General features: G+C 38.9%; 1 protein-coding gene across 1 annotated transcript in view; it reads right to left on the bottom strand.

Moving 5' to 3' along the window:
• The window catches only part of LOC122813792 (zona pellucida sperm-binding protein 3-like), a 48,711-nt gene extending 25,000 nt beyond the window's left edge, over window positions 1–23,711 (bottom strand). Inside the window, exons 1-4 of the mRNA XM_044086303.1 lie at window positions 23,174–23,711; window positions 21,684–21,802; window positions 21,359–21,462; window positions 20,463–20,640 (exon numbers count right to left, since the gene is read on the bottom strand). Of these exons, the coding sequence (XP_043942238.1) occupies window positions 20,463–20,640; window positions 21,359–21,462; window positions 21,684–21,802; window positions 23,174–23,578 (806 nt within the window). The 5' untranslated portion in view covers window positions 23,579–23,711. The remainder of the gene's footprint in view (window positions 1–20,462; window positions 20,641–21,358; window positions 21,463–21,683; window positions 21,803–23,173) is intronic.
• Window positions 23,712–24,379: the final 668 nt, after the last annotated feature.

Raw genomic sequence — 24,379 nt, 5'->3', positions numbered from 1 at the left:
GCCCCTTGGAATGTTTGGCGAGCAGGAGCTCCCTTACCCTTCTCCATTCTAGATCTCCAACTGCATCTGTGGATACAAGTTGCAGCTTTGCTATTCAGGGACTGCTGTAGCATGGCAGTAGTGTAATGTATTATATACTTACTGATAAGCCACACCACCACCAATTATACTAATGCTGCGTGTTGTGGAAAGTTGCAGTGCATGGAAAGTTGCAGTGCAATTCATACAAGTGTAGACAAGTAGCATCTGTGGTCAGTGGTGGTCTAGCAAAAGCAGGATGCAACCAACATAACCATCACTGGTACTCCCAGCATGAGTTCTAGTCTATGGATTCTTTAGTGTCAAACCAGCAGCCGCAGTTTTCCAAAACCCTAAAGACATGTAGGTGAATTGGCACCCAGTGTTTTAAGTAAGCATGCTAGACACATTTGTATCTACATGGACAACGCTAGTGGCGTGCATGTTAAATTAATGCACAAAATTGATAAGCTCACCTAGAAGAGTCTTTTAAAACAAATATCACAGACCCTCCCGGCCCTAAAGGGACTGGAGATTGGCATAATGGTTAAGGTGGTTACCTTAGACAAGGTACAGGGTTGCTGGCTGGGCCTTCTGGCAAATTAGCCTATGATCAAAATTTGGAAGCATAGCAGCTCATACTCCAGGCTATGCAAGTGGATTTTAATAGGTCCGTGTTTGGTTTGTCTCAAGAGCTCATCATGCATGACTGACCCTGCTCAGAGGGGTGCACAGGTAGTAGTTTGCTTGGGGACAGATTAACAAGCTGTAGTTTCTGCAAAAACAGTGTACCATTTGAGAAACGAGCTGAAACCAATTTTCTCCCAGACAAGGACACAGAATTTTAGTGGTATACAGAAGGTATCTTTAGTGGCACGGGAAAGGAGACTATTCTTTACAGACTTGTGAAACTTGGAACTATACAAGTTGTGACTTAGGGAGGAAAGGACTGTATATAAAGCATGGTTCAGTTCATGAATTGCCTCCAATCTTCTTGAAAGAAAAGGGACCGAATTTTACTGCATTAAGGCCATTACATAGGTAGGTACTAGGCTATCTGCCCAAGGGCATTTATAAGCCTAGCCAATAAGTTACTCCAATGGTTTCTGGAGTCCACCGAGCCCCAGCTTAGTTGTTAATTCTTCCAATACAGAGCAGTCTAAGCCAGTTATGACCACAATGAAAGGCCAAGAAAAAGTTGAATAAAGTTAAGAGCCAATGCTCCCGACTGACCACAAGTCGCTGGTTCCACCAAGTCAAACAAATCAAGATAGGTTCAATACCAGAGAAAAACATGTGCATGGTCTTACACATGTGTACTAGGCTAATGGCCCTGGAGCCTTTACAAGCCTAGTCCATAGATTACCCTGGCATGCCAACAGACCTTGGTTCCCAGTGCCTCTGGAGTAATTATTTCCCATCCACTCAAGATTTCTCAAGGGCCAGAGAGCTGCTCTGTTCGATATGCATGGGAAGTCTATTACATAGCATGGGCAATCTCTGGGTTATGAGGTAATGAGTTTAGGGATTTCCTTAACAGCATTTAATGACTCATCAGGTTACAATCTTTCAAAAAATACCCACATCTTTTATACTAATCCATTGCCTACAATAAATCAATTAACTTTGCTAATTAGATTAATTTAAGCTCATCTACAATATTGGTTTACTGAGATCAACATCTACGTACCTAGTCCTAATACACTAAATATAACATTAAAATAAGCAACATATTAAAGTTACTCATAGATTCACGGCATAATAATGTCAAGGTTAATGCAGTAGATTCATATCAACATACATAAATATAAATATCCCTTAATTGATTGCATGATTGCTAAATACAATCCTGCTTAGCAGGAAGTATTGCCCATTTTTAGAAGAAGTAAAGCTGTTAGTACGTTAAGGCTTTACATTCATTATTTCCAGAAGTTAGGGCAGCAATTCTAATAGCTCATTTGCAATTTATTGTCATTTTGTTTAAAGAAACACGATTCAGGGTATTTATACACAGTCTAAAGATAAAATTAAAACAGCCATAACTAAATAATCAGTATTTAAAAAAATACTAAAAATGATATAAACTTAGATATCTCTATCAGGCATGGTGATGTTGGAATGGGAAGAGGAAGTGTTATTTAAGAGTCATTTTTATAACCCACATCATTCTATGCCAGATTTTTGGATGACATTTTTATTTTGTGGAAGGCCTCTATAGAGGAATTACAAGAATTTATGTCTTTCATCAATCTATCCTCTACATTTTTAAAATTTACTCATCATACTAGTACTGTGGACATTGCTTATTTGGATGTCTTGGTTGGTCTCGATCAACATACATTCACTTCTAGAATATTCCTTTTCCAATGATTACCTACATTTCACAAGTAACCATCCTCCACATTTTAAGAACATGGACAGTGTATCCGTGCAGCGAGGATGTCTTGCTGTGATGAGAACGGAACTTGATATCATTAGGACATTATTTAGTAACCGTGGATATCCGGATCACATGCTGATGGATACAATTGAATATGTCCTTTGTTAGGTAAATATATAGTTAATGAAAAACATGAAGGGCTGCCATCCAGTTATTCTAGTCGAGCATGTATTTTGACTTATACTCCACATCGTGTTTTATTAAGGACATATTACGACAACATTTGGAATATACTTGTTTTTTAATTTGGAGCGTAATGTGGGGAAATTCTCCTGAATTTGTATATAAGACAGGCATTAATTTAAAAAGATTATTAGAGAAGGAGTTATGATAATGCCACAAAGGATATGTACAAAGGTACAACAAAATGCGGCAGATGTAAACAGTGTAAGTTTATTAATGAATCCAGATACATTAGACTTAAAAACTTCAACTCCACATGTATTAGAACTAGAACTGGAAATTGTAACACAAGTAGGGTGATATATATTGCTACATGTTGTACTTGTCCTATGTATTACATAGGCAAGACTGAAAGAGTTTTCAAAAGCGTATATATGAACACCTTTACGCATTCAGAGGAAGGACATGAAGAATGCATTGTCTAAACATATCCATGAATATGGTAAAGAGCACACTTTTCAGTTTGCTATTATAGATACCATTAGTTATTCAATATTTGAAACTGGAAGATGAAACTAGCTGCCTTGGAAAGCAGATGGCAGATTTTATTAGGCGCCACTAGACCCCAGGACTAAACGAGTCCATCAGTATTAAACCTTTTTGGTCCTCTCTAGTATAAATCATTGAGTTATTATAGCATTGATTTATTAAAAAGTCTCAAGTCTTTCAACATTGATAGTAGTATGAATATGAAATAGAGCTTTTAGTTTTTTTACATACTATATATAGTTTCACATACATGTGTAAAAATAATTTTAAATTTTAAATATGTAAATGTTTTATTAATATTTTATACAGTTTGACAGTATAATTATTGTATACACTAGATATGGGTTTATTCAAATATCTAGGAAGATTATAAATTTTGACTTTTATGGTCATTGCTGCTGAATGTGCACTATACCTTTAAGTGTTTTGGCATATTTTTAAAATGATTGGATTGGTTTATGTATAAAAAGGAAGTTATGGTGCTTGTTGACTGTTCTGAAGAAGACTGGGTTCCAGTTGAAAGCGCTTAACTGCTATAGGATTGTGGAATAAAGGAAAGAATTTACATCCTTTCGTGCACGAGTTTCTTTGGGAAGTTCCTGTTCTTTTTAGCATTGGAGTTGTTGAACTTTCTTTTTGTTTATTGTCTATCAGGAACGTAACATTCATCAGAGGCATTTATGGTTGCCTTAGTCAACGCTCACATGATGTCCGATCTCTTACTAGCTAGTAATCATTCCAAAATAGATCGGGAACTAAACATTCCTATTTAGTATAGAGAAATTAAAACTCATACAACTGAGTATCATGTCCACAGATGTCATAGAATAAACTATATTGAATATAAAATAGACACTGTAAACAAAGCCAAGACTATAATAATACTAAATAAAAATAATAATAAAACAGACGTACATAGCCGTCATGTAAATGAATAACGAATTCTTACAGGACAACATTCTTTCAAGATATTGTCTCATTACAAATAAGTAATTTTATCATTTTAATACAGCCTTTTATTCTCACCTTGAATTTATGTATTATGTAGATATTACCAGAGTTATAAGGTATAAAAAGCTCAGATCAGAATACATAATATAAAGATCACCATAACAAATAAAAAGAGCATACATAATTAGCTTAGAGCTATATTAATTGCGTAAGAAAAATATATAACAAAAACCATGCTGAAAGTCATTAGCAAAACTCATTGGCAAAAATAACGCCATTAGAATATACATGTTCGCCAAGTTATCCAAAAACATGGAAAAACATGGAAAAATTTAGAGAAATCTACAAGCTAGCATATTAATATGAATAGATTATTAGTTTCACATTATGTAGAAAATGCATGGGATTATAATACAGAAAATTTAAAACCTGAAGAATATAATATTAATTTTAATTTTCAAAAAATATATACCAAATGGAATTAATAATTCCTAGTTTACCAGAAAGCTAACTAGCCCGATATTACTAAAGTATCACCTTTTTTTCCTTGTCTAAACAAAAAAATGGTTGTGTCAAGAAGTATGTTCTGACGTAATGCATTATACTATAACACAATTCCAGACCGGACATTCAAATTAATAGTCCGGAGGACTAAAATACAAGTTCCCAACGTATTTTTAGGAGAAATTTTTAGAAGAAATTTTATATTAGATTAAAATATGATGTACAGTACAATCACTGATTAGCATGGAAAAAACCAACGCTTTCATGCTCATGTGAGTTCTATTATAACAGATATGTCTGTAGAGTCCTTAGATGTTATTAAAAGGTAGTGTACTTCTATGTAGTATTCATATTGACAATATCCAAGTTATGTACTAGATGGCCATTACATTACAGGACTTTTCATTTCAGTACTTTATATTTGCTTAGGTTCTGTCACAATGGACATTTCCATCAGATCTTTAACAGGAGATACATTTCTACTCCATAAAAATATTAGGCATATCCAAACTGAAAACCTAAAAAGCTAGAGAGTTTTGAAGCTAGGGAAAACTGGATAGCCATTTGTATAAATATTAGCCAGGTCCTACTAGAGCTGGACGAAGATTGACTATAGTATTCAGACCTGGGGGTATATGAGCCTTTAGCCTTAAGATCCATCTTAGTTCAAGAGTTTCCAGGGTGTTCATATGGTCACAGACCTGGAGCATGTGGTGTGGAGGGATTGGGATTTCCTTAGGAAATCTAACAGACCTGGGTCAGGCATGGCTTTGTAAGTCAAGCAGAGATCGCTTTAAGTAGACAATATGAGAATAGTTGGGAGTTTTGAGTCTGTCCATATAGGAGGCCTAGGATCCTCTTTGCAATGTACTTTTGTGGCGCCTCCCAGTTGTTAAATGGGGAATTTTACTCCATGATTGGCCTAACAAAGGAAGAGTAGAGGGAGACCATGACCTCTTTCCTCCTGGATGCAAAACCCTTAGTAATGAGATGGATTTTCTGGCCACAGCGGAGTTAATAGCTCCTAACTTGCAGTCATCTGCAAACTTCAGAGTCCCTTTATGTAGATACAAATAGGAGAGGACCCAGGACTGAACCCTGTGGGACTCCTCTTGACTGGTCAGTCCGACTTTAATCAGATACTTTCACACTCTTTGTGAGCCAGTTTGTGGGTTGATGCCTAGCTTAGGGAGTTTTTCTAAGATTCCCTGAGTGGGGACTGGTATCAAGACCTTGGCCAGGTCAAGGTAGGCTGTATGAACCTCCTTGCCTTCATCCACAGCTCTGGTGATGACTTAAAGTTGAGCTGGTATAATCTACCCTTCACAAAAACCAAACAGTGCGGGATACAGAGTTTGGAGATTCCCTACACCCTTAGGTCCAGGATGATGCGTTCCATACCAGACTAGTCAGGCTAATGCAGTGATAGTTCCCAGGGTCTGTAGTCACTCTTTGTGGAGGGAGGACTGTAGCAGTGTACCATTCAGTAGGGGGAAAGCCTGGGGTGAGCCTGTGATTGAACAGGGCACACAGGTGAGGTACCAGTTCACTCTGTAGTTCATGTAGATCACAGCCATGGATATTGTCAGGTCCAATAGAAGCTGTATTCTTGGCCTTGGACAGTGCCGTTTTAACCTGTGCAGCAGTAATACTGGGTACCTGGAAATCTACTGTATTGTGACTTTTCCTTTGGGGAGGGGGGTAAAGTTGGCACTGAATCTGTCAGCCAGTATATTGGCAATATCTGTTGGCTCAATACAGGAGGCACCATTGTGCAGTAGCCAAGAGCAAATCTGGGTATTGCCGTGGAGATTCTTGTATAATTATAGGCAGCCTTGTAGTGGCCTTTACTATCTGCTGCAATTCTGTTTTCATAGCTAGCTTTAGAGCATACGAGGAGATCCGCAGGCTGATTTTTCTAGTCTTTGGACTTCACCCTATTCCACATCAGTTTCCTCCTCCTGTTGTGGAGTTTATGGGCAGGAACCACTAGATTGGCTTTTCTTTTTTGGAGGAGAGCGTCTTGGTTCTATTGGATATAGCAAGATAGATTCATTTGTACAGTGCATTGGTGTAGGATTCAGTGGTCATGCAACTATTCCCAATTTGCATTGTTGTGAAGTTAGCCATCTATGTTTTTAGTAGCCCAGGGGGTATTGGGATTCATGAATTCCAGGAAAAGTTGGTGAAGTGTATTGGTACACGAGTAGTTCCCAGTTAATGGAGGGGTAAGTCACCTAGTATGAGTGTTAGGAACATGGAGTGAGTCTTGGGACATGGTTGGGGACCTATATCAGGCTATTGGGGACCTATATCAGGCTAGGACCAGAACACTGTCTTAACCAATGTTAGCTGTACCTGAAGTACCTCAGATGCATTGCGCTGAACAGTCTGAAGTGTGCACATACTTTTATGAAAATGGAAACGCCACCCTTGGGGCTGAAAGGGTGTGTGGAATGATTTATAGCCCGGTAGTGCAGGGTGCTTTCTGCTACCTTGAACCAGGTCTCTGTAGCAGCACAAGTGTTAAGAGTGCTTCAAGCAAGTGCATGTTTGAGATTAGACTTCTGGCATTGAGCAGCAGGACCCTCAGATGGCATTTGTTTGTAGCAGTTATGGTAGTAATTTGGTTGCCACCAAAATATACACTATAGGAGTGGCAAGAGCCTTGCTCTGTATCGGGGAAGCCCAGGGGCGACAGATGCAGGCCATCTCTGGCAAAGCATAGAGGTCTATCAATCATGTCATCCCAGGCAGACCTTTATCCCCTTAGAAAAACACCAGAAACTAGGCAATTGTTGAAATGTCTGCTTGTACTGTGGTATCATTCTGGTTGATGGTAGGATGCTGGTAGGGCTAGGGTCATACCTGCCTGGGCTACATAAACAAGAGCTCATGTCTCTTCATGTAGCCCACGGAGGTAGATCTCTGGTCATTCACACCCACATGTACAATGACAGTCATTTGTACCTGTTGAGGGACGCATTATGTGGAAGATCCTGGCACCTGACAGGCAGCTAACATAATTTTTCACCTTATTCTTCAACATAAGGAGTGGAACTTTAGTCACAGGTGACTTGAGGGACACTAATGTGTTAAGCATGCTGTTTTGCCTTGGGGACTTTTGTGGCACACCGTTTAGGAGAGTCTCATGATTAGTGTTGTGTTTTCCTCTAAAGTTTCTGCTGCTTGGGTAGATTGTGGGTGTGTAGTTTGTGTTTCTATGTAAAGAGTGTTTGTGTGTCTGGAGGGCTATTGTATTCAATGTGATGTGGTACAAGTGTTTGCCACCTGCTCTTGACCAGCTACTCCAGTCTTGGCTGGAGTGCATGGCTTCCAATTTGGATATACAAGTGCATCACTTTTGCAAGTCTCTCAAGTGTTGAAGAAGAGGGTTGTTACATGAGGCAGTTGCTACATTGCCTCAGGATGCCCAAGTACAACAGGTGAATAGGAGAAAGCACAGGGAAGAGACCTTAGATTGCCTGGAGAGGTGGGCATTAGTAAGTACTGGAGCAGTTTCTTAGAAAGTTTAGCGCTGATTTTGTGCGCTACAATAAATGGTAAAGTGCTAGACTAATAAGCTAGCAAAGTGCAAGAAAGGAGAGAACCAAGATCCAAGGAAAAAATTGGCACCGCTCAGACAGTGCTGGATACAGCACATCTGTATTTGGATACACAAATCTGTATTTGGACTAGTCTAGAAAGGTGGGAAACCAGTGTAAATGTGGGCTAGATGGAAAAACTGCCCAAATGGCCAAATGAACTACAATTTTTGGGCCAGAAGCCACTCCTCTTGTGGTAGACATGCTTAGAAGTGCTTGGCAGGAAACAAGGAGTTTCAGACATTTTAGCTCTCTCTCTCTCTCAAGGTTTGAAAGCAATGCCCAGATTTTATTGTATTCAAGAATTGCAGGGTCATTGTACAGCAGTCAACATGAATCTTAAGGGCAAACATTATGTTACAAGTAATCGTTAACCACCAAGGTAATCAACCAAAGCTAACCAAATAGTCAGGCTCAGTGTTCCATATTCACTGAAGTGATTTGGTACACCATTAACCATAGGTCTACTGGATAAGCGGACAGCACTGCAAAGAAATCCAGATCCTCATTATGGCTAAATGTTATGTACAATCACTACATCTGCAATTAGAAAAGTGTACACGCACAAAACCAATGTACCTAGGTCCAACACGCTACAAATCCGATAGCACCATAGTCAAGGTAATGTCCCAGAAAACAAATGAGCAAACCAACGACAAGTCTACAGCTAGTAGATGTGGTGAGGCAAACAGTTCAAAATAAATGGTAAAACCTTTACTGAACTTAAAATGTAATCTCAGTCATGAAATTCACCCCATCACAAGGATTTTTCTTCCACAGGATCTAGTCCTTATGGTTCAAGCATGGTGGACATTACTACGGATTTGTTACAACTATGCCAGCAAAGTCAGGCAAGCCCTTTTGAATAGGCTATGGTAAGGTCACCCACCTCTATTCAGATGTTGCATAATTGTTAAATTAGCAGACTGCTGCTAAGTTTCAGCTTCCTTGGAGAAAAGGTGATAATTTAGCCTTTATACTGTCAACATGTTACCACCTATTGCATAGAACAGCTTAAGACTATCCCATAATGCACCTTGTCTAGTGCCAGTGCAAAGCGCTGTTCAGCTTGACATTGACAATTTACAAGTACACCCAATGACCAGGGGATAAGCATGGTGAAATCAGTGTTGACAAGGCAGGGAAATTTCTCTAATACTAAGACTTTCTCTGTAGGTTACTAGGATTGGTACTAGAGCACAACATATGTTCAATGGCATATGCTATAAGCAGTTGTCAGGGGTTGCCATGGGCACAAGTTGTGCCAACACATATGCAAACCTGGTTGTGGTTAATTGGGAATATGAACATCTATTAGGTAATCCCCAAATAGCCTTTTATAGGCATTTCATTGATGTTTTTATTTTTTTGAAAAGGTGATTGTGAGCAACTTAAATCCCTGTATGCATACCAAACTACTACTAGTGACTTAAGTTTACGGTGAAGTGTTCCGAGATGAGTTTAGACTTCCTGGATGCTACCATATACAGAGAAAATTACCAATGGTCTATGAAATTACATAGGAAACAATGTTACAGACAGTCTTTTCTACACAGAGTTATGCATAACCCTAAGATTTTTTTCCCCCAACATAAAATCAGAGGTCCGGCAATGAGAACATCTTGCCTGTTAAGAGGAAATGTATAGAAAGGAGTTAACCAAGCTAAGAACAGGCTTCATTAATAGGCAGCATAGTGAACATGAAATTGATAAGGTACACCATAATGTACACTAAGAAAGGAAAGTGTAAGCAAAGCCCTACTACAGAGTAGGTAGTGACAGGGTAGGTATTAAGAATAGTGTATTACCATACATTCCCAATGGTTTTACCGAAAACAAGAGATGTGAAAAGGTATTAAACCAGAATAAGACAAAATTGGCATATGTTGTTAGTAGATGCATTTTGCATTTAGAAATAAGAAAAAGCTGAGCAGCTTTGCTATCCAAGGACACCTGCTCAGATTGATAGCACAGTGAATGGTACCCATAGACATGGAAAATGTGCAGTGCATTTATTCAGATGCATCAAGGTTTAAGCACAGTGAAACAGGGCATCTATGGGAGCCAAGGAATTCTGCTGATTGCAGTACTAAGAATTTAGTGTATGCTGCTCACTGCACAACGTTTCCATTTCCATGTTGGCAAAACTACTAACCAGTCATCTTAGGGAAGGGCTAAGGGATCACCTTTACTGCACTAGAAAAAGGGCAACTGTATAATGCTTTGGCTAAGCATACATTGGATAAGGGGGATGACCATATATTTTTGCTTCAGGTTTTACACATTCAGAATGTCAGCAACAGGATGGGGGGGGGGGGGGGGGAGGAGATAGGATGCCCAATACTACACTACTGAAAATATGGAAGTAAAATGGATTTTGCGTTTAGGAGCACATAGAGGTTTGGGTTTGAATGAGTGTTCCACTGAAGCTAGTGCTAAAATCTAGAAGGTTAAAATAAAAGAAAAATATTTTGAGAAGACTACATAAACACATGCAGGGCTTTGGGTCAATATGACAGATGTATTAAAGCATATGTATTTACTAGGTGGACATGCATTTATTAGGCAGAATATATGTATTAATTGTGTACTGCGTTGTTTTGTGTTTTGGCTTTTCCCGGTTAGGGGTCACCACAGTGGAACTCCAGTCCGCTAATGATTGGCAGTATATTTTTATGTGCAGAGTTGCCAGCCCTGATGCACAACCTTCAATTGTGTACTGCGTATACTATAATATTTTTATGATTATATCTATGCACACAAGTAGTTAAACGGGAAACATGAGTATATGTATTCATTGACATGTATTTTATATTTATCCACATCTTGTCTTTACATTTTGTGCAGTTTTTAAAACAGTTTCTGACTTCAGCAATTAACTAAGGGCAAAATGTAACCATAGTAATTGATTGCAGAGTATTGAACTGCTGTTGCTGTTTGAATGAACTGTCTGATGAAGCAAAGGTTACCATTGCGAAAGCTCTCACCATTTTGTATTAAAAAGATTTTACTTTGTCATTAATCTGATCCATTTTAACCAAAACTATAGTTCAATCCAAAAAAGTGGACACTAACAGCATACACATTCTAGGAATAGTTAATGCAACTCATACAGATCTTCCAAGATCAGATACATATAGTGATGTGGAAAACCTTTTCCTTAGGAATACACCAGTTCTGCCGCCACTGTTAGAACACCCTTAGAAAAAAAAAAAACATCCCGAGGAAATCCATGGTGTACAGTTAGTACTGTATTACTGTTCCAAGGATATTAACACAAGACACTAGTTCTGGGCAATGGCAGAGGTAAAGACTACTGCAACAAGCAACGAATGCAAGACAGAACTCCTCTTAATGGATAGAAAGCAATCAGTTGTAGGTCACAAAACAATCCTGGACAAGAGAGTCAGCACGTGTGCATATATGGTTTCACTTCAGATTGTAGAGTTACTGAAAACTCGGAACTTCATATGGCAGAGACCATATGATAGAGTTTTCAGAAACTTCTGATCAAAAACCCAAAGGCATAGTTTTTTGCAGGTGGCAAGGTTTGTTATAAAGTCTCAGAGCACAAGTAACCCTCCACATTAATGTTCAGAAGATGAACTGGAACCATATTCACATGGATGGTGTTCATCGCCCCGCACAACGTAACTGCATAACCAGCTCTAGTAAAGTCAACTTGCATGCATGAATGCTATTGTTAAACTGAGAACTTGTTAACACATGGCTTATACTGTCAAGCAAGTTCTGACATTCAGTGGCTACCATGACATACTAGTGATTAACAAGCAATACAGTATGCTTTGACCAGTTAATGTACTTGGGGAAGCTTTATGTCTGAGCTCTTAACACAGGAGACTTTTACTCCTTTCAGTGTCATAACTTATTTTGATCAGCAGGTTTCTGAGTGAAAACTGAAGACAACACATTCATACAAGACCAAATCTTGAGACTGCTTAAAAATGCACCTTGTGAGCCACTATGGTGTAGTGGTGTCCATGAGTATTTTATATCACACACTGCAGAAATGCATCTTGAAATACAAAAATATAATTGGCATAACCTTTTCACTTTCTTTGGCTTGTGCACTTGCATTTAGTTGGGGGGGTTGCTAGGAGAGCATCTCAGCAGAACTAGTTAGTCCAGTACAAACCATTCTACTCAAAATGGATTTGCAGCATAGAAAATGGCCCATTTCCACAACCAAACTATGCTTACTTGTGGCAAAAACCCCATTCCACTCAGAAAAGGAATGCAAAAAACAGGACATCTACATAACATTAATGCAGGCTTAACACACTAGCACTATTAACAGCAAGCTATTCAAAACCAACACCTTAAAGGCACACCAAGAAATCTCTTGCTGTAATAGTAGACCGCTTTAAATTTTAAATGTTACATTTTTCAGTGAAAACACCCAGTGGAGATCTGTACTCTCACTAGCAAGTATTAAATGAAAAAAAATTAATGCTCAGAATACAAGGCTATGAAAATCTGATATTTGGTGGAATTTTACACCCCTAACACAAGCAGCTATGTCCAATCTTTAATTATGACTTTCCAGCACAAGTTGTTACTGTACAAATGCACCAAATGGTGGTGTAACCTCCCAAATACTGAAAGCACTTTTACTGGCAAGTGATTAGGACTGGTTATGACAGATGCAAACCTTTAGCATTGTTAAAATTGCACTTGGAACATAAGGCCTCCAATTGGCCATTGCCAATTGCTCTGCCATATTGGGGTCAGATGCCAGACATCTCTATTCCCAACTCTGCTGCTAGATTCTAGTTTAATCTAGGAAACTTGCCCTACAAAGCCACTACCAAGTTGCCAGTTTCCTTGGCTGTCCCCTCCACATTAGGGACTCCCATCATCTGCTCAGCCCAGTCCCTGCTCAGCCCAGTCCCTACTCAAACTACAAAAAGTCACACAGGAAGCCTTCTCCTCTGTTGAAACTTGGTTATCCAATGCCCAATTAATACTCAATATAACCAACTGAACACACCAAATTGCTAGGAGTGGAAATAAACTAAAATTTGACATTCCCATATCCATGACTATAGAAAAAAAAAAAGTTGGGAGCGTTATACAGAAATAAGCAACTTCTCAAAGCAAAGATTAATAGCAAATTCCTACCTTATCTCCACCCTACTTTATACCTGTCAATATATACCAAACCAAGGCAATGCGATCTAAACAAGCTAGAGACCGGCTTCAACAAAATCACCAAGTCTGCCACAGGGGCATCCTACAGTAGTCACCACTGTCTCTCACTTGCTGAACTGGGCTTGTTTGAACTCCCTCACCTCCCTTCAATGGTATCAACTCTTATTCACCCACAAACTAGTAAACCATCAACTAAATGAGTCATCCCTCCAGAATCTACCCAAACCCTATCATACCACCAGACCACTAACAAATCACTAGCCGATAACCAAAGCCAATAACCAAAGCCAATAACCAAAGCCAATAACCCTGTTAAGCACCAATCTCTTGCACCATAGCCAAATTATGGAACTCCCTCCCACCCACAATTACCTCCGCACCATCATGCACCCACTTAAGTGCACCTAAAACCATGCTGGCTATGCCCTTGCAACTCCCACTACCATCACCCACCCCACTAACTACCTTGATTATAGCAAGCTCAGATGCTCATAAGCCTAGTACTTACTATACAGCAGGACTTATATTTGTTAATGTCAGTTATGTACTTCGCAGATAAAGATTCTAGTTGTCTGATGTACGATGTTAAATCTATAAATGTTTGTAATTAATTGCTATGTTAATCAAATTGTTCGCTATGTAATCCAATGTAACTAATAAATTGTGGAGCTTTTCTCCCCAGGCTTGTGCTGAAAATGGACCTACGTCCAGTCAGACAATCCTGGTCAAATGTAAATAAATTGGACATTTGATGTCTAGATGCAACTAAAATGTACACTCCTAGCCCTTACCAGCATCACCTTCTAAATCAGGCAAAAAAATTTGCTATGCTCCCTTTATACCCCAAGCTGTAACATTACAGCGGCTGTATTAAGTTTGTCCATCTATCCATAAATTTTTCTAACCAGCCTTCACAGCTCCCAAAGTACATGCCCATTCCGTAACTATCCTCAGTCAAGTTCTCACTGTTGATCCTGCTTCCTTCTGTTGTGAAAGACAGGAGTGGCTTGAAATGCCAGGTTCCCTTATTCCAGCATTCCCAATTAAACCTTCATTAAGCAAGGATTTGTCCCAACAACTATCCTCAAATGCTGTTAGCACTGCTCAGCTCTTAAGACACTCAAAAATATAAAACTATTTTAAGAGCATGTCTGGCTTAGATACTCATATTTTTGACATGGGCTGACATGCAAGAGTCCAAAATTCCCTTCTCTGTGGTAAGGCAGTTTTGATAAAAAGACTGGGGACTTTCCTGTTGGTAACTGGTACACATGCTTTCCATAGATGGAAGTATAGCCAGGCAATGCCAATTACAACTAGGTTTCAGTCAAGATGGCAACCATGCTTCTCCATCAGTCAAGAACTATACTGGAACACAAATGGGAAATATTGCAAACTGGGCATTCAAAACTCTCAATAGCAATATACAGACCTCATTCCACCCTCCAGCACTCTTAACACTACAGTGTTGAAATACAGAAGTCTTATTTACATATTCCACAAACATTTTACACACATTGGGTTAATATCTGACAGACTGACAAAATGGGCCCAAAAAATAGAGACATTTATGGGCCCAAAACATTTTAAATATTAGAGCGATACTAAAAGGTGACTTCAGACCATCACAGTAATTTGTTAGAAAAACAACTTTTGAGGAACAGACCAAAAATGAGCCAAAAATCTGGACATTCTGTAAAAGTCTATACAGTTGAGAGGTAGGATTTTGTGGAGTTGGAAGTACACTTTATTAAAATTCTCCCCCGCTCCAGTTTGTAGCACAGTTTCTCAAACCTGCAAACTTGAGAAACTATTAATCTAGTTTAGTCAGTTGATTTGGGAGCTCAATTGATGCTCTAACCAGGTGGGCAAGCACATTTTTGCAGTGTTTAGAAGCCATGGCTGCATTTTAATGTTATTTTCAGCTCCATTGCTCATCTGGATGTATAGTTAATTAGCAAGTCATAGTACTAGAGTTTCCGTGAGGTACTGACAACTAATCCTCATCTAGGAGGTACAAAAAATGTTATTAGTGTTCACTATTGTACCAATCAGCAAAATAGATGCAAGTTGCACTTGGAGGTAATGGTTCTTTGCCTCTGCACTTTCCATGATATACAAGTTTGCAGATTAGATGCATTTATTTTTCAGGAGTCACCTAGAAGCACTCCCTGGTCAAGTTAACTTGCTCAGTGTTACACAGTAGGCAGATGAATGTACAAAATTAAAATCTTGGTACCCTGCGATACAGGAGCAGCGTTAACAGCAGAGGACCTTAATCCTTTGCACCAACTTTTTAGGTACTACTGATTTTTTTTTTTCCAAAGTGTAGTTATGCTTTACAGCAGCACTGTTAATGCAGTCTACTTCAGCTTACTTCAGCTGGATAAATACTCCACACTCGAGCCAACCATTTCCTCTAATGCAATAGCAACTAATCAAGTCAGATTAATAAAAAACAGGACCCTTCACCTACTGGTCAATGCTACAGACCAGTATCCAAGGGGAGAGTAAAATATTAAATTGACACCACTAATGTCTAGTTTGGGGGAGCTAATTCCATCCCCAAAGATTCTAGATTTGCCAAAACTTCCTTCTGTACTTGGGATCAGGGAAGGATTTAGGCAACAGTCAGTTATACAGACATCTGCAACACTAAATTGCACAATCAAGTACAATTGTACTAAGAATAAGCTATGCCACAAAGGGGAAAGGCTAAGGCCTGTTTAATGATCTTTTTGGTTTCTAACCTTATCAGGAATGGACCCTATTAAAGTCATATGTTGAAATTAGCGTTCCAATCCACAAAGCACCCCAGCAGTAGGGATGCCATGGCTTCCACAGATTTAGACTATGGTGGAGGTCCTGACCAACATGGGAAAAAAATAAATAAATAAATAAATATGCCTCACAAGTTACAGGATAACCCTTACTTTATGTAGCATCCCATATCATGCAAGGAATACATCACTGACCATGAAACCGATGGTTCATTCATGGATCTGCTGGAAACAGAAAACTAACAGGAACTACTTTTAAGGGGAAGACTACTTCAGGTTTGGCAGGGTTGAAATTATGCAAAACACAGCTGCCTGTGCAGAATTTCTGACATCCTGTACAATCACATTAATAGATGCAGAGAGAACAGCTATGCCTACTGGAAATAAACTCATTAAGACATCCTGGTGGAACCCAGATTCAAATTTTAGCTAGGATTTTCCTTTTGTGGAGGCTGTGTGCTACATGGACCACTTATCCCTCTGCATAAGAGTGCCCCATAGACCTTGGGGACTAGACCCATAAGTCAGACTAGTCTCATGCTAAACCATGGGAAAGTTAACAGAAAACCTTCAGATACTGAATCCAGCCCAGTTTGGCTTTGTCAAAGGCAGATCATGCCTACACATCCTGGAATTTTTAAAAAGGTCAGCAAGGCAATGGATGGGGCAAAATAGTGCAACTCCCTACCTTGGCCTCGCTGAGGCATTTGATGGATAGTGGGCCGCACTGTGTCCCCCCCCCCAGTAGGCATTATCCACAGTCATGCAAAAGATAGCCAACTGGTTTTCAGATGGGAGCCAGAATTTAGAATATTGGAGACTTGCTAGCATGCATTCACTGAATTTTTTCCTGCACATTTCAAATGTCAAACTAGAAGGAATCATTTGATTGCAATCCGTTTAGAATATATAGACTAGAGATTTTCATTTTCAGAGCGTGAATACCTGCACAAAGACCAGGAGTGACATGTCAAAACATGTTACTCTGACATATCCCTTTTAATCAAATTTCTGACCGAATGGTGGGGCCAATATATTGCACAGCATTATTGCCGTTAGCAATTTGGGCGATAGTTGGAATGGCATGTTTTACCAGATACAGTCAGAGATTAACTTTTTGGTTTCCGTTTATAATCAAGTTAGCAATTTTACCTGTGGCTTGAGTATTTTGCTTCCATTTACTAGCATAGCTATCTTGATTGCCATTTAATTTTTCCATTAATTCACAGACTACAGCATCTGAAGCAACTTATTTACGATTTTAAACAGCAAATCCCTCTCCTTTGAGGGTTTAACTTTGCCTTGTGTTAAGGGATAGTTTGGTAAAAAATGCCAAGGTCAGCACATATATATTTTGACTCAAGTCTAGAAGTTGCAGCTCAGATCAGATGTTATGCCCAGTATATATATATATATATATATATATATATATATATATATATATATATATATATATATATAGGACTGGACTGTGGTGTTATTAGGGATACATATTACACCAGTTCTTCTCCAATCAGTGTTAGTTATATAGTAGCACTACAAGTAGAATAAACTATAGTTTGTGCCTATCATTTAGCTTGTAATAGTCTAGATACTGTACTGGTCCAAAGCTATACAAAAGCAATGCTACTTTCATCTGTATATGCAAGAGCTGCAGTTTGCTAGACTCCACTGAGAAAACATTTCAATATTTTGCTCCTGCATGGGGAAAAAGAATTTTATGCATACTACAGAAGCCCATCTTCGGCAACAGATTTTGAAAGCATTAAACTAGTCAGTTTCCTGCTTACTCCTCCCCAAACCCATACCAATTTTTCATAACTTTTCCTACCACTGCAATAAGCTGCTACTGATAACAGAGTGGGTTACCAATAGTTTGCAGCAGTGGAGCTGCATAATCACATGCATGCTATGCATTTCAGGACTGGCTGGGGGACAGACATTAAAATGCTGGCCTTAATGCACCACCTTTACCCACTCTAGTCTGCCTGCCAGCATAAGACTACATTAGCATCCTTGAACCTTTAATTCCCTTATCCGATGGGAAGTGGCTAGGAGTTGGGTGAACAGAAATACATCATGGAAATTTCCACGATCCAGTCGTTTCTCGAAATCAGGATATGGATACAAAGGAGACAGACCTTCAGATTACCTGGAGCACTGAAGCAGATTATGCTTTACATTTACTTGCAGAGATTGCATTTTGTTGAGCAAAGAGGCCATTTTTGTCTCTGTAGAAAAAAAATAGATGAGCATCTAGACATAGTAACTTACTGGTTATAAAAAAATAAAATAAAGATATTTAATCATGATGGCTACTCAAACTAGTACACAACTGTCCTTGTGATGCCTAAAATTGGCTACTAGAAAGATTCATGACCATTTCCTTTAGCTACTGTCTCAATCAGGGGAGAGCATTATTAGATTCTATCTGAAAATAAAAAGAATCTCATGAATGGACAGGTTCCATTACAGGAAAGAGGTATTAAACAACTGAGAAACTAAACAATTTCTACAGCGATTGATTAAAAGTGGCTGCTAAAGGAACTGACCCAATAAGCTGGGTCCTGGAAAGGGTCAGCTACAAACTGCAACAGGGCCAAACAATTAAGGCTGAAAATTCCTAGTGGAAGGATTTGGGGGATCTAGACTACCATTAGAGGGAGCAAATGACCCTGGCCACTACAGGAAAGAGAGAAACAGATAAAGGGATTGCAAACCCTGGATGAAGCTTGGCAGTGTCACCAACGCAAACCCTGGATGAAGCTTGGCAGTGTCACTAACTGAGCATAGAACAGCAAAAAACTTCAACAAACCTAACAATGCTGCAGTACATACCCAAAAAAGGGATCTAAAGAGAGAATACACACACACCACATAGTTGGACAGACATGCAGATAGGTCAGTGACACCTTCTCCAGTAGCAGGAAATATTTTGCCAGACTGAGTAGCCACACATAGTAGTTAAACTTGTCTAATAACCAAGTAGTGTGACAGGACCCTTCCCCATAATCCAGTTTCTACCTATAAAGGTTAGGCCCACTTGCAACATTTTAAGCTACTGAAATTGGATGAACCCTAAGAATTTTGGTGTGCAGTAACCTTTATTTGGGACAGTACTCCTCAGACTATGGTCTCCCCACCCTTGGAGCAGATGCAAGAAAGATAAATTGTACTGAGAAAAATTGGAAAATTAAATGTACACCTGAATTTCAGACATGGATTTATACTTGCAAAAATAGAGAACTGTAATCATGGGTCCAGCTTTTATGTTAACATTCACCAATATCTAAAGTGAATTAACAGGTATGCCCCTAAGTGATAATTATTTGTTTTAAAAGCCAGACTCATTAAGTCTTGCAGCCAGAGATAAGTCTTGCAGCCAGAGATAAGTTGCTATTCTTGGCTATGTTGCTGGCAAAATAAGGGCGAGTCCCTGTGGAAAGGCTAGATTAAGAACTCTAGAGCAGGCAGTGACTGCCTAGTTGAAGTAAATGAGCACTACAAATCTAGTAACTCATCCATTAGTCTACTCACACGTGTCTAGGACATTTCACTGAATGCACATTTAACTGAAACTCAAATGACTGAAAGCACAATTCATTGAATAAAATTTACTGAAAGTTATACATGGCCTTTTCCCTAGTGCGACCCTGGAGTAATATTTAAGGGGGCTTGCCAGGCCTAACACACAACCTTCAATGAATGAACACCCATTCATGCATGTCGCCACACAGAAGACACTCTGAGAATCGAACAGGCAAAGTCTGAGGCGACAATGTTACCAATATATAAAAAATTAGCCCCCCACACACACAAGCTCCAGGGTCGCACTACAGTGGGGAAAAGGCCATATATAAAATTGTGAATTGAGCTTACTAATTTGACTTTCAATGTCCTAGACCCATATTATATATTTGTTTTAGACCAGACATCTAGGTCAAGGTTGGATAGTTTTACCCTTCCCAAGTAAGGGTTATCAAAGACTGACATAAGACTAATCCTAGCTACATCATACAAGAGTGGCAGCCTTGGCAAGTGTACAGATCTGTTCTATATCAAAGAATTGGCAACACACCACTTAGCTGCTATTCATGATCTAAATATCAACAGCTGAAGTGTACTACCAATAGCAAATGGTCTAAATTCTAAGATCTGATGTTTCCATGAATGCTAGTGTGCTTGTACCTCACCAGTTTCCTTTCCCACAGTTTCCCATTTTGGTTTCCTTTCCACACAGTGCTCTGTACCTCCCCACCATTTCAGTTTCCTTTCCCCACAGTTTCCCCATTCTGGTTTAGCAATCAAGTAGCTACTCACCCATAATTATCAATGACTGGATATTTAGGAGAAGTGTTCTCATCCTCCTGCAGAGTAGCAATGCAGCCATCTATAAAAATGCGCAAAGGAACCTGGTTCTCAGTGGAGACAGATGCTTCAATATTCAGCACATCACCCAGCAGGAACACATTTGATGTCCTCTCAGTGGTCCAGTCATCTAGGAACATATAGCCATTACTGTTTCCATTATTAAAATTTCAACTGTAAAGTTATATATTCTTATGTAGAGCTCACAACTGCACAGAATGTAGGGAAATAAAAAGCTACTTGTTCACTTACAAGTGTCTGCTCATACCACATCTAAACATGAAGACCCTGGTCAATGACAACTGAATGCAATATTTAAGACTAGAAAACCATAGTTATTGCAGGAGATGCAGATCCGTTTTTCACCATAGCATAACCTGAAAGCTTTTAAATGTGAACAAACAAGGAATGTGTAAAAAACAAGTCTATAAAATGTAAAAGTTTTATACCTTAAGTAGGCATCTCCAGTGCTGCCAAGTGATGCTTTAGAAATGAAGGCATCCATTAGGAAATCAGATTAAGGAGGAAATTTAAACATATCAGTAAAACAGCTTCAAGTAGAATAGCAGTGCATGGAAATTGGGCTAATCAACTGTATGGGCCTGCACATTCTTATAAAACTTTAGAATGCTTCATATCAGAACAATTTAGAGTTATTGGGCAGAACGTGATCAGTATCCATGCAGGAAGCCAAACATGCCACACAAGCATCAATTACTAGTTTTAAGTGTTCCACTCATGCTACTGTTCTGCTGGTCTTTCAAGAGCTGCTTAAAAGGACATTAGGTTTGCAGTTTTAGTAGAAAACAGACCTTAAAAGTGCTTCTATGGTAGTTCATGGTGCTTACCACTCATGAGGCGCAGAGAGAACTGCAATCTTTGCTCAGAAGACACAGTGGAATAGAATGGAATCCAGGTGGGTTTGATGGCATTGCTACTCACATTGTTTCTCCTGAGGAGGCAAAAATAAAAAGTTGTGCAGATAAACATGCATAACTTTTGCAGATAAACTTGCAGAGTCAAATGCAGCTTTTCAAAAAAACTAACAAGATCATTGCCAACAACAGCAAGTACTAGAGCACTCCTGCTTTCTTGGGCAAATGTGCATGCAGCTTTGTAGACAGACACCTACGTGTTTTATATAAAACTAGACAAAGTACTGGAGCAGGTTACCTTGGATAATGGCACTGAATAGGGACTACTGCTTCATTAGTTCTTATTATAGTAGGATTATCAGAAGGAGTTGGGTTGTAGAAGAGACTTGTGCTGTAGACCAAGGAGTCAGGAGTCATCTATATGGATAGAAAATTACCATGTTGTAGCATCAGTCTTTGACAAGAATGGTGGTAAAGCATCCCAACACAGCAAAGTAAATATGCTAGATTTCCAGGAGTACATACACACTTAATAAGCATTTAACACTTAACATCCTGACAGACAAGCTGCCATTGTGATATAAGCTGGCATTGTAATAATCAGACAAATAAGCATTTAACAATTTTCTTATACACACTCATTTATGAGAAGTGTCCAGTCACACTGAGTGCAGGGCACAAGGATCCTTCAACTTCCAAGCTCAGTATTTTTGTGTGTGTGTGTGTGTGGGTTATGGGGCATATGTACTCACTCAGTCCATAATACAATTCATTGAAATCCCCAGTGTGGATAACTTTAGAAAATATTTCTGTTCGATTAGAACAGGGCAGGGAAAAGATGCAATTCTAGCCAACTTAAAGAAAAAAAAAAAATTCAGTATTCATTTGTAGGACATTCATTTTGATACCTTCTTCCCAAATATCAAAAATTAGATGAGGCCAAATGCTAAATTAAAAAAAAAATCATTCTGTTATAGTATCACTGTTAGCAGTTTGTGGTGCTGGAAATCCAAATGGCTGTGGATTGTATTCCCACATCAGGTGATTGGACTGCTAATACTACAATAGTATAGAAGGGGCATTGTACGATCATCCTCTGGATGAAGACATTAAAGTGAGGTCCCATCTACTTGAGCTGGTGGTAGCTCAGGCAAATATTGCAAAGGAGTGGGGGGAAAAAGCTGCTATACCCGGACCAAAATTTCCCCTAAAAGTAAAAATACCACCTTGAATCTTCCAAGAAAAGATGTCATTAGTCTAGTCGGTGACTGAAATTGCACTTATACAAGGACATTAAGCCCCTTCTTAAAATAAGATGGGCAGTAAATGCCTACTGGAAAATTGAGCCATGTACTTCATAGTGGGGATAAGTGGCCTCCAGTTATAGTATGAAAATATATCACGCAAGTGTGTAAGTCATACCACTGTAGGAGTCAAAAAAATCTGGGCAATCTGCAAAAATCTGGACCATTGAGAGGTATGCTGGGGGCATTTTTTTAAAGGTTCCATGCACCATATTAAAAGCAGTACATTTTTTTTTAGCAGTTTAAAATGAGAGGATCAAATAAAAAAAAATAAAGACCAAGTTAATTTACAACAGAGAGAAGCACCCATTAAAAAAACACAACTTTAAAGATTAGTGGGAATAGCACAGCATAATTTAGGAATGGTTGCAGTCACTATTAATTATACTGCACATTTTCTTAATAACCAAGAGCCATATAATAGACTAGTTTGTACTACATTTATGGCATTTTACTAGTAAAGACTTAGTATTCAGTTCCTTACCATTACAGTATTCCCACAGTGATGAAGCTCATACTGGAAAACAGCAGTAGTGGCATTCACTGAAGAAGGGGTACAACCCTCAGAACCCAAAGTAAGATCATCCTCCTTTACAAGCTGCCCAATACCAAACAAATCCTTGTTCACAGTCACAAGTAGTTCAGCCTCTCTGCACTGTACTGTAACTGCTGGCAAGGGAGGCAGAGCCCAATACTGAGGAAAACTGCCATCATATCCATTGTACCCAGAAGGTTGTGCAATACCAGCCACAGACCGATAACTCCAAACATAGGAACTACCGCCTTTAGCAAAGGTCTTCAACTTCTGTGACCCCTGCCCATGAGAACAGTAGCCTTTACTTGCCAATAAGCAAAGAAAGAAGTACTGGAGAACAAAAGAAAATCCCATGCTAATGTAGAGACTTCAGTAGTCTAGCAATGACTTTTTAACTACCAAAAAAAAAAAACACTTCTAACCCACAGCACTTCTGTTTTACCTCCTCTCAGTAATCTCAGAAGTACTTTCTGAAGCCTACTCTGCAACTGCTGTCAATTAACCTATTGCTAGAAGCTCAGATTAGTTAATTACTTCTATTACGCCTGCAACCTGAAGATAATTGAAATTTTGGGTGTGAGCATAAATTTAACAATGAAAAACACTACTGCATTAAAACAAGTCCTATTGGATGTATAACATTTTTCAGTCTTTATTAATAGGAATGCACAGCCATTTGTTTACCAAAATAATTTAACTCAAATGTTTCTGCTATGGATGGACACCAAATTTAAGGAACAGAATTATATCTGACCATATTTTGATAACCTGTAGTTTTAATGGGGTATTCTTGACTACGCAGATGTATATCAGCAGTGACAGACTAGATATAACTTTCAGAACTTAAAGGCATTTTAAAGAGCAATCAGACAGGACCAGTGTTTTTATTCCATGCTGAGAGTTTTATTTATGTACATGTTTATTTATTAATTGTTGGCAGAATGCACAACTGGAAAATAAATATTTACAGCAGAGATTGAGGCAGCCACACATTAAGATATTTAAGATCATCATCATGAACCACTTTTACCCATTTAACACATGGGGTCAATGTACTGCACCAACTGTTGACACCTCTGTCCAGTCAGTGTTACTCTTCTGCTTTTTCTGACAGTAATGCCTGACTATTACAGATCTTCTGTCTCACAATCCATC

Source organism: Protopterus annectens, chromosome 1.part1 (genome assembly GCF_019279795.1).
Source record: "Protopterus annectens isolate FY-2018-M chromosome 1.part1, PAN1.0, whole genome shotgun sequence".
NCBI classification, from domain to species: Eukaryota; Metazoa; Chordata; order Ceratodontiformes; family Protopteridae; genus Protopterus; species Protopterus annectens.
The sequence above is the reverse complement of the archived record's forward strand: the minus strand, read 5'-3'. Positions and strand labels throughout refer to the sequence as shown.